General features: G+C 39.2%; 2 protein-coding genes across 2 annotated transcripts in view; one reads left to right on the forward strand and one right to left on the reverse strand.

Annotated features, from left to right (window-relative positions):
• Positions 1 to 2,031: 2,031 nt before the first annotated feature.
• gsap (gamma-secretase activating protein) overlaps positions 2,032 to 12,452 on the reverse strand; it is a 36,756-nt gene continuing 26,335 nt past the window's right edge. Inside the window, exons 29-32 of the mRNA XM_067581332.1 lie at positions 6,010 to 6,071; positions 3,898 to 4,002; positions 3,108 to 3,204; positions 2,032 to 2,896 (exon numbers count right to left, since the gene is read on the reverse strand). Of these exons, the coding sequence (XP_067437433.1) occupies positions 2,796 to 2,896; positions 3,108 to 3,204; positions 3,898 to 4,002; positions 6,010 to 6,071 (365 nt within the window). The 3' untranslated portion in view covers positions 2,032 to 2,795. The remainder of the gene's footprint in view (positions 2,897 to 3,107; positions 3,205 to 3,897; positions 4,003 to 6,009; positions 6,072 to 12,452) is intronic.
• On the forward strand, positions 7,565 to 12,450 carry LOC137175581 (G-protein coupled receptor 183-like). Its single transcript, XM_067581333.1, has 2 exons — positions 7,565 to 9,843; positions 10,044 to 12,450. Exons 1-2 carry the CDS (start codon positions 9,433 to 9,435, stop codon positions 10,596 to 10,598), a joined length of 966 nt encoding a protein of 321 aa, XP_067437434.1. The 5' UTR covers positions 7,565 to 9,432; the 3' UTR covers positions 10,599 to 12,450.

A 12,452-nucleotide genomic window follows, 5' to 3' on the forward strand; every position in this document is an offset into this window, starting at 1 on the left:
TCAATTGACATTAATACATTTGGAACATGACTGTATTGATGAAGGGGTACTTGAACTAACAATAGGGATGTTGGGGTACAGACAACCGAACCACTGGTGTACACCGCGTCAAGCTTAGTTTGTGATACATGCTGTGTGAGTCAACTTCTTAAAAGGTTCAAAAAGGCAGCAGGTTGAGTTTATCTGATTCTGAGCCAACCTTGCCTACCCATGCGGTGATGTGTGTGTGTGTGATCATCAATTGCAGGCTGATGCTGAGAGCTGTCAGATTAATTTAGCCCCTCACTGTTTGTGCTTTATTAGTCGGCTGCATAACACTGTCTGCATAACAGAGTGTGGAGGAGGCAATCAAATGGTGAATGAACAATTTGTTCACATTTTAAAGAAGCATACCCAGAATAGAAATAATGTGAGCTGATTCCACCCAGGTGGTGGTCAAGGTTTTGAAAAGATTTTGGCATTCATGTAGATAATCCAAAATAATCATGTATGTGAGCGTGATGGGTGTGTTCCTTCGCTAAATGTGACTCAGCGTGTGATGACTGATGCTGACATTATTTCCTGATTTCTGTGGAACTCTGCTGAGTCTGTCCAAAACACTCTCTTCCACCTCTGCACTAGTTTTTCTATTTGAATGTGAGTTGAGATCATTTCTAAAGTTTTCTCCAAGTTCCACATTGCAATTGGCTCTCAACAAAAAGATTGAGGGAAATTCATTGGAAACCGAGTTAGCCAAGGCCTTAGTGTTACCACAAAACTTGTCAGTGCACCATGTTCTTCAAAAGTATGGCAATAGGAAAGAAAAGTACAGTAATCTTCAAAAGAAAATCTCTTTATTTACAATTCATCATACAAAACTCTTTATGTAAACATAAGAAACGAGTGATTAAGAAATCCCTTTATTTAGAGGAATGTTTTACTTCTCAAATCATATGACATGACATGTAAATATGTAGTATTTAGTCTTAGATGGGGCATAGGGTGCCAACATTCAGACACTATAAGAAGGATTATGAACAAATACTGCACACACACACACGCCCCACTACCAACTAACTTCACCACTTACAGTAAAAGCTCCGTCATGATTGAGGGCACACGGCCACCTTATTTAAACCAGACATTTGAGTGTGTGTGTGTGTGTTTGTGTGTTTGTGTGCAGACAGCTAAGCAATGTCGGCGTCTTTTCTTTTTGTTTTTTTATTTCAGTTCACATTATTAACCCTACACTGTCTCGTTTGGTTTCATGCTTTTTACAGCATTTTGTAGATTGATTTTTGCTATATAAACAAAGTCCACTGCCTTTTTCATTATTTATAACCTAAATTATAAGTAGGGTTAGTAATGGAACATAAATACCTTTTTGATACCAACTAAAATGTGTCAGCAGCACAGAGTATTGACAACTGTCAACTACCAAAACCTGGTATTATTATCAGGCAATGCATTTTGTTCTTTGATTAACTAGTCTCTGTTTAAAGTGAGCCTGTATAACTTTTACTGAACAGCTGCCACAACCACAGGTGACAATTACAGGATAATGGTAAATGCTAAAATGCTAAAACATAATGTAACACTAGCAAAAGTAGAGAAGAGTAGGCTCAGTAATGCCATTATAGACGAAAAACCCCTGAGTGTGTTGAATCAAGCGAGAATGTGTTTTATTGCTTATGAATTCCACTTTTTATTTATAAGAGTAAGAATATTTATTCTTTATAAAGTTTAGTCTCAGTTTAAATCAGAATCTTAAACAAACTTCATACAACATTTAACATTTGAGAACTTTGGCTAAAACATTTCAAACGTTTCAAAGTCAGGTATTGTTTGTGCTGTACTGAAACTCAGCTAACATATGTGATTTTCCCTCATACGAATGTCAACATGACATCTTCATAATGATAAATTGCAGTCAGTTTTGCTTAATCCACATCGAAAATATGTCAAATCTTGAAAATCCGTCTACCTCATCTGCCACTCATCACATAATCTCATATATATTTGGCACGAAGTATTAATCAGCGTATCTGTTCATTTGTATATTCAGTTTACAAAAGCTAAATATCCGGCTGTAATTTAGCACTTTAAAAGTGCCAGTTAGTCCCGCTGAGTTATCCCTAAGCCCCTTTAAAAAGTCAAAATCAGATTTAATGCACAGCAGCCACCGAGCAACTGAATCAAGCTACTGTGTCTGCAAAGCTTTTGTCAGCATGTAATCAAGTTGATGGGGTGCAGCAATACAGGAAGCACAGGAGGATAAACAAGTGCGTTTTGATTTATAAATACCGTTTGCAGTATAAAACACCAATGTTCATAAATTGTATAGGAGAGAATGTGGAGAAGTTGCGGAGACATGGGAGAGAATTGTTGCTGCTACAGAAATCGAGTTAATATAAATAGCTGCAGTGAATAGCTACAGTTATTGATTTTCAATAAAAAAACAACTTAAAAGCATGTTTCCTTAAATTGAAGATCTGTGTTCCCTATTGTATTAAAGTTTTGGTAGTTTATAAACGGTCTGAAGCAGGGTGTTCCTCTCCGCCTTTCCTTTTTGGGTGTCTCCATCGATCTATCCCTTCATCTCACCCTAATTTGTCAGCAAACAGTGAAAGCTTGTTTATGAGCGCCTTGCCTTTCAATCTTTCCATTCATCTTTCACTCCTCGCCCTCCGTCATCCACCCATCTGTTACTTGTCCTCAAGGCCCAGTCAATGACTGCTCTCTCAAACACATTTTCCCCCTCATCTGTTTCTCCCCTTCAATCCATCCATCCTCTCTCCACCTTTCCTCCCGATTCTTCATTTTTCCTCAAAGCCCAGCAGGATAAGTGTCTGTTTCAGAGCTGTCTCCTCCACAAACCTGGCGTCCACGTTCTCCTGCTCCTCGAACGGGTTCAAGGCTGGAACACAGGAAGAGGAGTTAGACGGAGATATGCGGCATCTTTTTAAAGGATATAACACCAGAAACATCAACAGACACACTTCCTTCCGAGACTGCTGCATTTTGACCAAGCACCCACGCAAAACGTGCACAGAATACACACATTCTGTCTTAATCCTCCAAAGGCCTCTGTATCTAAACCAGGCAGGATATATACAGACACGCGTTACCTTGTTCCTCGATATCAGAGAGCATTTTCGCCAGGTAGGTAAGAGGCAGAAACTCTGGTCTGAAGCCTGGCTTGTCTCTGCTGGTGAATGCAAAGCCCTGAGGAGCAAGGGAAAAACAAAAACACAATTCTGCAGGTTTTTTTCCGGGATACACTCAGTCGAGACAAATCTGCAGCAAAATCCAGAAACTAGTCACCTTAACTCACTTGTCTCCTCTTACAGATAAAGTTGGCCTGCAATTAAACTTTCAGGCAGCCTGCCCTTCCTGTCACCGCACAAAATGCCACTGGCTCTCCACGCCAGTCTGCTACCCAATTAACTGACTGAAAGCAGCCAATAGCATAATGAAGCGGATAGATGTTATGTTAGCTGGGGTCACTGTTTTAACATGTTTAATCAAAAAGGACAAGTAAGACAAGGACAAGGAAGAAATATAATGATTTCTGGAGTTGTTATGGCCGTGACTATTATTCTTATTGTTGATTAATGTTTCTGTTGTCATCATTTAGTCTATATGAGAAAACATTGCAATTCTCCAGAGCCCAAGATGACACCTTGAAACGCACTACATCCTCATATTCTTGCTTCAAAAATGACTTATTGATCAATTAACTCATCATTTAAATTCTAAAAATTTCTGAAATGTCTTATTTTGGAGGATTTTCATGTGTATCTGGGTGATTCCCCACATAATGGGGTTATTCAGCCACATTGTTTGCTTTTCCTGTAGTGTTTCACGTGTGTGTGTGTGTGTGTGTGTATGAGAAAGAGAAAATATGTACCATCTTACCTTGTTTTTGTTGCGTTTCTCAAGCAAAGTCTTAACATAATCTCTGGAGATCGAAGCTGAACTGACAGGATGATCCCACATATGGTAGATCCTCTGCTCCATAGGCTTCTCACACACACACACACACACACACACACACACACACAAAAACACAAGAGATTACATTTTGGGAATGCAGCTCATGTTGTCTTAAAGCATTATCCCTGGAGCATGTGAACATCTGTCCCTCTCTATTGTGCCAATTGGAACTCCAACCCATTATTGAGGAGTTGACTGCTAATGAGGGATTCCAGGGAGGTCGTATCCTGTCAGTGTTGCGAAATTCACACCGCGGTTATAACAAACACTTACTCAAACAGATTCGACAGGCGTGACCAACAGTAAGAAAAAAAGCAGCTTTTTCCTTAAGTCTGTCTTGCTCTAAACATACTGCCAAATTGACACAGAGCTGCTGGTTTACTGCAAAGATTATTCTTGTATCAAAAGGTGAGAAGAAACAAATGGAGCCAGCAACTCACAGAGGAATTTAACTTTTGTACCTCAGCTCATTAATGCACATATTTTCACACTGCATCATCAGGGCTAATATAACTCTGCCTGAGTGTTTCTTTAGGTGTCAGCGTCAGAGTTGAGTTGCTCAAGAGCAACAGCTGTTTTAATTAATGATGGTTACTGACAGTGGGAATCTTATATGTAATTATATGACGATATACAATGTGATATGGTTCTTTTTTCTGGAAGTTAAATAGAGAGGCCATTCATAATTGTGATATTCTATCAACATGTAACAATATAATATGTGTTTCTATAAGAAACACTTTCAAAATCGCTTGACAAAAAAGCTTAGAGATTAGGGCCGCAACTAACGATCATTTTCATTATCAATTAATCTGTTGAATATTCTTTCCATTATTCGATTAGTTGTGAAAAATGCCCTTTATAAATTCAATCTTCAAATGTCTTGTTTTTTCCAAAGACATTCAGTTTATCATTACAGAAGACAAAGAAAACTATAAAATCATCACATTTGAAGAGCTGGAAGCAGCAAATGTTTGGAATTTTTGCTTAATAAACAACTTTTTGACTATCAAAACAGTTGCAGATTAATTTTCTGGCCATGAGATGTGAATGAACTTTCCAAAAAGTAAACAGACCTTGTGATTAGAATTGTTTTGTCATAACTGCTATTTCCAAGGTCAAGAATAAACCTTCAGAGCTCAACTTTATAATAATGTGTGCAGTGAATATGATGATCATATTGTGCTAGAACATTCAAATAAGCTCAAAAACAAAAAAACATTTCAATACCTCAACTGTAACATGGACTAAAAGACCTGGAAGAAGCAGGAAAACATTTATGATATATATCGATATTACAATAACCAAATCCATTGCTGTGGTTCAGAAAACTGACAAAACTACTGTGAACTTTTGCAGAAATGTGATGAAAACTTATCATGGGACGATGAAGTATGAATCTCCTACAGTGGGCCAACATCTCCTGTTTTCAAATTCTTGTGTGTGTGTGTACCTGCTAAATCTCTCCTGCCTGCCAAACTCACCCAACAAAGGTCTGACGGGCAGGAAACAGAACAGAGACACTAAACACTCAACATTCCTCTGATCACAATGCGGACGGAACACACACACACACTCATCAGCCGGTTACACAAGTGCTTTGTGATTGGCTTGAGGGGGGCTTGAGGGAGATGAGACCTAAAATAACTTCGAACTCTTAATTGGACTAGAATGGGAAGTTTCGGGCGAGAACCATTCGAGAGAAGATCAAAACTTCCCCCTCACTAATAGATGGGATTATAATAGCCTTGTGCATTGTTTTTACTCCTCATAACATCCAGGTTGAAAATTCACTCCAGTCGAGCACTGGTGCATTTCAGCTCAGTCCTCCGAGTTTGTCCACACTGCATGTCATTATCTGGATGGCTGATCTTGTGCGAAGAGTTAAAAAAAAAAAAATTGGAGTAATTACATTGGATAGAAAAGGTTGAATGCTTTTCTTTTTCCTTTAATCATTTCCTCTTAGACAAAATCTAAACTACTCCCAACCCTGCATGAAAAAACTTGTTAGGACACACACACACACGGAAGTACCTCAGGGAGCCTCTTGAGTATGCTGAACTTCAGTTTCTCGTTGGCATCACTGTTGTCCAAATCTATACGCAGAGAAAAGAGAGGAGACATGGTGCTAATTACTCTTCTGACCAAAAGTAACATCATTTGGGACATACCTTCTCTCTGTACTTGTATATCTAAATTAATTGCTTAAAATACTTGGAAAGGAAAGATCAATAAAAAGTCAGTAGTTGCATTTTCTGAAAACACTCCTTGAAAAATACAATCAGCAAAATCCCAGATTGCTTACTGGTCAGCAGAGAAAGGTTATGTTTGTAGTGGGCAGTTCCTAGGTGTTAAGAGTGACCTATAACTGCTATTAGCAAATGCTGCTGCAAATGAGATAATTATCTTGATGGATTTCCATGAATTAAAAGAAGCATTAGAGTAATATTTCACTTGGACAGTGTATTGGCGCACAAAGCTTCATGATCAACCATGCAAAGAGGACTATGAGTCAGCACATGTTTCTTGTCTTTACGTTAAAGTCCAACTGAAATCACATTTAATTATCACTCTTTGCAATCAAAAATAATGTTTTTTCAATGTATTCCAATGTAAGTTCTGGAAAAATATCAGAAATGCTCCTTTTTGTCTCAGCTGCATGAGGGTCGTGACATTCAGTAATTGACATTAGCTGGCAGGCTAGTGGTGTTTCACCATACAGAAGAGAGACAAAGTAAACAAACTGCTGTAGCTACAAGTCATGAACAGACAGTGTGTCGCTAAAAAGGATTCTGAGGAGCAATGATCAAACCAGCATCTAACGGGTCCAAAGCAACATTTGCAGGTATGTTTACATGTTGTTTAATGTGCTGCAACTGAGCAACGAACTAGCTTTCTAGCTAACATAAGTTAGCAGCGCACTTTTCTCAGGTGAATGTTTGTGTGCTAGCTCGTTCAACAAGCTAAGGTGCAGGACAAGATGTGCATTCTGGTTTGTGAGTTAGAGAAGAACGAGACTTTAGCAAGAAAGCTAATGTGGGTTGTTGTTCACAGTCTGTGGCTCTTGTGTTGTGTAGCAGGATGCTATCAGGCTCAGTGTGACCACATGTTCTGCCTGTGATTGAATGCCACGTTATCGCTTTATGCAAGACTTGATTTACTGTATTTAGATAAAGACAACAGGTCACCACCCCCCACTTTTTGCCACACCATGAGAGTAAATTCTGCCTGGCAAATTTTGGCCTGACACCAAATAAAACAGACCAGGATCTTGCTTCAGCTCCTCTTGGATGACTCTCAAGTGCTCCTAGGGCATACTGGGAGATGTAGTCCATCTAGTATTTCCATCTCATCTCTGACTGTATCCTTATGAGGAGGAGAATCTGCCTGAACTCATTCCTCAATATATGGACCAACAGAAGATAAACTCAAAGTTCTTCCAAAACTTAGGCACCATTACTGCAGCTGCTGCACCTAATCATCTTTTTTACCCATTAGTACTTGAACTAGCACAAGTTGTTAACCCATTGTTGGATATCACAGACTGAATTACCATTTAGTTTTTTTCTTTTTCATCATTTGTGGGCAGCATTTCAGACGTCTGGAACAAGGCTAGGGATTATTTGGAAATTCTAGATGAGAATATATGTTTGTGTGTGTGTGTGTAATGAGGCAGAAAGTGTACACCTATCCAGCCAATTACCCTGGCTAAAAAAAGAATTTTAAATAGATATATAGATATTTGATTAATCCCCAGGGAGAAGTGACGCATGAACCCTTTCACTTCAAAGTCCGAAACATCCTTTTCTCTCACTTTGAAGTTTGAAACTATTTGGATTCAGTCCCTTAAATAATCTTTTCATCTTCGAGGATCTTTGTTTGTCCTGTCCATGAGAAAGAACCTTGTAAACTACAACAAGATCAAGAATGTCAAGGAAGGCCAGATATTTTGGTTCGGTTGATCTCCATGCCAAGTCATGATTTTTGGCCTTTGAACAGTGTATTGTCTGTGGTATGAAATCCACACCAATGCATACAAAGTATTTTAAGCAGGACATAAGAATTTACAGGTTCCATGACATACTGTATCTTAGCATGTAGAGGTGAAAATAAGTGTCATATTACAGTAAATTACATATTATTAACTGTGCCAGAGCCGTTCACATCTGTTCATCACAGTTACCATCCTGTGGGTTTGGAGGGTTTCCATTTTCTGGGGTAATTCTGAAAGTAGTTCATTACAGGTGATGTATCATAAAGTATGAGCCATCTGGCTGACTGTGGTAATACTAAAAATATCATATGATTTAGAGCAGTTGAAAAAAACAACTAATTTCTTCTATTACTAAAAAGAAATACAAATGTGTTATTTTTTGATTGTGATTTAAAGGCATCAACTAAATGGAGAGTGTTTAATTAAAATAGTTCATTTTCATTTTAAACATAATTCTGTTATTGCTGCGTATTTGCAAGTAAGATACCTGCAAAGTGACGCTGAATCAGAAACAAACTTCTCAGGCGTCTATTTTCAGCACATCAGAGACCCAATTTCCACCAAAATACCAAGAACCAACTTTGCACAGCCTCATTTTGATGAACCTCTCACCACTTTATCGTGCTTGTCCTCATGCAAACCAAATTTCAAAGTCAGAAAAATACAAAACTCTGCGCTGGTCGTTGAAATGAAAATAGGGCCCTAACAACCACACTAGCTTCTCTGTGAGGCAATACTTAGGCACAGCAGAGCTTTGCATGCCAACATGCTCACAGTGAAATAGATAGATTCTTTATTATCCTTCAAGGAAATTTGTTGCCACAGTCTGTACAGAGCCTCACATGAATACATAGATACATAAATACAGTACACATCCACAACATAACTACATGAAAGACATAGCAGAGGGGACAAAACTCCTGCCATAACTTTTCCAGCCCATTTCCAGGCCAAGGATCCGTATCTGCGACCAGATGGAAGCAGTATGAAGAATGGGTAGAGGGGGTGCATGGGGTCATGTACGATGTTGTGTGCTCTGCATGTGATAGCTTTGCTGTTGAGGGTGGGGAGGCCAATAATTTTGGAGGCATTTTGTATGATGTGCATGAGTTTGCACATAGACACAACACCATGGTCATGTTCCTAGAAACTCTGATTCCAGTATTGATCCTGATATTTCATATATTCCAAAAAGTGGGAGTCAAATGTTCACAGCAGATATACTGTAGTTTTGATAGAACTGAAGCTGACTTCTTGGAAACAACAAACCTTCATACACACCAAAACCACAGACCAGTAGAGTGTAGGTATAAGAGCTAGGTAGTGGGTGTCTTCATCTCAGTCACAGAAAGGGAAACCAGGACACACAGCCTGGGCTCGACACAAGAGGAGGCATTACTATCTTTTTAGATTGACTTCAGTCTGGTCACTTCTTCATCTTTTTCCATCACTCCCCTTCCACGATGACCGATGACGGCAGCTTCAACACCTCTTTCTCCATCTTCTGTAACTCCTCTACCAACTGCTCCAACTCCACCTCAGGAATACCTTCAACCTCCGACCTCTATCCCTGGTACACTGTTGCTGGTGTGATTATTGCAGTCAGTTGCCTGTTGGGTGTGCCTGCTAACATCGCCATAATAGTAAAACTCTGCCACCGTCTGCACGGCTCATCCATCTCGCAGCGCCTCTTCTTCAGCCTGGCAGTGTCGGACCTCCTCTGCCTGCTCTGCCTGCCTGTTGCTGTTGTCATTTTCTATAATGGACCGCATTTGACACATGAAGTCTGTCAACTTCTCATTTATTTCTTCTTTTTCTGCATGACCTCGGACTTGAACATTCTGGTGCTGATAAGCATCCAGAGGTACTACCAGGTATGTAGCCTCCAATCCCACAAGGTTATTTCATTTGTAGGCACAAAGACAGGAGTAGCACTATGTATTTTTCTTGAATTCTTTTTAAATGTCTGATTCAAGATGTTTCCAATCAACGGTGATTTTAACCAAAAATCAGTCAGTACAGATATATGTAATGACAGAGACATGAAACTAAAACTGTCCATTTTATTTGCCAGGTTCTTCACCCCAAAAAGTGGGACGAGCTTCGCCGGAGATGGCAGCGGGTTATACTGTCTAGTGTGTGGCTTCTCGGAGCCCTTGTAGCTCTTCCTGTTGTGTTTTCACTGATAGACGCGAAAACCGTGACAGAGCAGAACGACGGTCGTTCCTGCAAGAATCAGAGGATCACACCTGTGCTCGAAGCAGTGTATATTTTATTCATAGTTTTCAGCCACCTAGTCTTGTTGACCTTCTACCTGCTACTCGTTAGAGGGCTCAAAAATAACCAAATGCCTAACAAGAAAGACTCTAGTGGTAGATTTACTAAAATTTTCATTCGAATAATCGCCGTCTCCCTGGTTGTTGCCCTTCTTCCTCTCATTCTCCGCGTGCTGTATGTGGCCGCGCTCTTCACAGCATCAGACCACCTGATGCTTATTAGTAGGAAGTTGACGTTTGTGGAATGTTTTTACTTTTTCAGTCACTGTCTGAATCCATTCCTGTATTTCTTTTCCTCACGGCATCAAAAGAGAGACAGCGACATGAAGAGAAAGACTTTTATTGACCCTTAATGACATCTAATATCACTCCTGTATTGCAGTATCATATTTTAAACTTCTTCACACTCTGTAAACTGAATATCTTTGGATTTTGGAATGTTGATCAGACAAAACAAGACATTTAAAGACATCGCCTTGAACGTTTTTCTCTATTTTCTTATATTTTGTCGGCAAAACGATGAATTGAGAAAATAATCAGCAGATTAATTGATAATGAAAATAAGCAGTTGCAGCCCTACTTCAGACTGTGGTGTCATAGACATTGAAACAAGGATCTAAATGATGGACTTGGAAATACTGACTGCAGTACATCCCTTTTTGTATTTACTCTTGTATAGAAATGTGTTATTTTCCGGTTTGTTGCAGCTGCCTCTGCTATCTGTTATATCCACACTGTGTTATTATCTCTATACTTTTAATTATTACAGCATAACTTATTGTATATCCTCCATTTTCACTATGTATTGCTGTTCATTTCAAACTAATAATATTTTACATCATACTCTCCTTGCATCCATTTTTCTTTTCCTCTATGTACAAAACACACATGATGTACAATAAGTAATACAACCACATCCACTGGCATAAAACATTTAAGCAATGATTATTTGATTGAAGTATTTCAGAGGAAAAAGCTCTAAAAACCCACTGTGCACTATCTGCTCTGTACCGAACGGTAAAAAGACACAGTTAATGGCTAGCTGGTGAAGCTAGTGCAGCATTTAGCAACTAAAGAGCCAGATATTTCCCTCATGAGTTGGTAGAGAGCAAAAACAATGCTAAAAGAAACGTTATTTTCACCAGAAGGACAGAAATATGACTCCACATGAATGAAAATGTTGCTAGATGTGTAAATAAGCAACTGTTTGCCAACAAGTTCAACATATCAACTTAAAAAGTGATGATATGTCAGTGTTGTGTTCACAGCATGTTTCCGCTACCCCAAGGTGGCCAAAATGCTTAATGCAGGTTTAAAAAGATAAACATTCTGCAAAACTCAACAGATTTAATTGACTGAATAGAATAATTAGCATGTTTAGTGTTTACTGGGTATAGTTTATGTTGGTTATACAAGTGGATTTTATGCTGATGTTGCTGCATCTGCCATCTGTGTGTGTGTGTATGTGGTTTATGTGGCCACTGTGCCAGGCTATGTTCAGGTGTCATTTTTAACATTACTGAGCATGGTCCTGGTTAACCTCTATCCATATACTTGATTAATGATGCTGTTGCGTCTGTCAGCTGACGGTGTGTGCGTGTTTGTGTGTGCGTGTGAATATGTGGTAGCCGCCGTGCCAACCTATGCAATGCTGTTAATGTGCGTCTCGGTATCTGTAACATCACCAAGGCTTGTATGATTAAACTGTGGTGCATTCAGGCAAGTATAGTTGTACTGGCCTATTTTGGTTAATATGCGTTTCAGAACCTATTAACAGCCTATGATTGGTCTTAGACAGGCTAGGCCCACCTGATTTTCTCTGTGCCCTCCCACCCTGTGATTATGCTACAAGCCTGTGCTACTGACCAGTACTCTTTTCTTCCATTTCCATATCAGGTTCACTGGGAGATTCGTAATAGCCCTAAATAAAATACATTACCCAGGGGGCACTACGTGATGCTCACCTGTTCCCACCTGCGTGCTTTTCTCTGTCGGCACACAATGAAGCTAGTTTACATAGTCAATTATTTTTTTTACTCTAATAATTGAAATGGTCGTCCCCTTGATTAAATAAATATATGTTGTGAACATCAGCAATATTTCCTAGTATACACATGCCAACATGTAAATAAGGGAAGCACTGAGACTTATTTTTTTCTACTTCAAGCGATGCATGCAAATATTTAGCACTGTGTGTGTGTGTTCAT

Source organism: Thunnus thynnus, chromosome 23 (assembly GCF_963924715.1).
Source record: "Thunnus thynnus chromosome 23, fThuThy2.1, whole genome shotgun sequence".
NCBI lineage: Eukaryota > Metazoa > Chordata > Actinopteri > Scombriformes > Scombridae > Thunnus > Thunnus thynnus.

Bases quoted from the DNA above. Each gene is read 5' to 3' on its own strand.
- LOC137175581 (XM_067581333.1), top strand. From the start codon at position 9,433: ATGACCGATGACGGCAGCTTCAACACCTCTTTCTCCATCTTCTGTAAC. The intron at 9,844-10,043 runs GTATGTAGCCTC...TTTATTTGCCAG, and splicing joins GCATCCAGAGGTACTACCAG to GTTCTTCACCCCAAAAAGTG.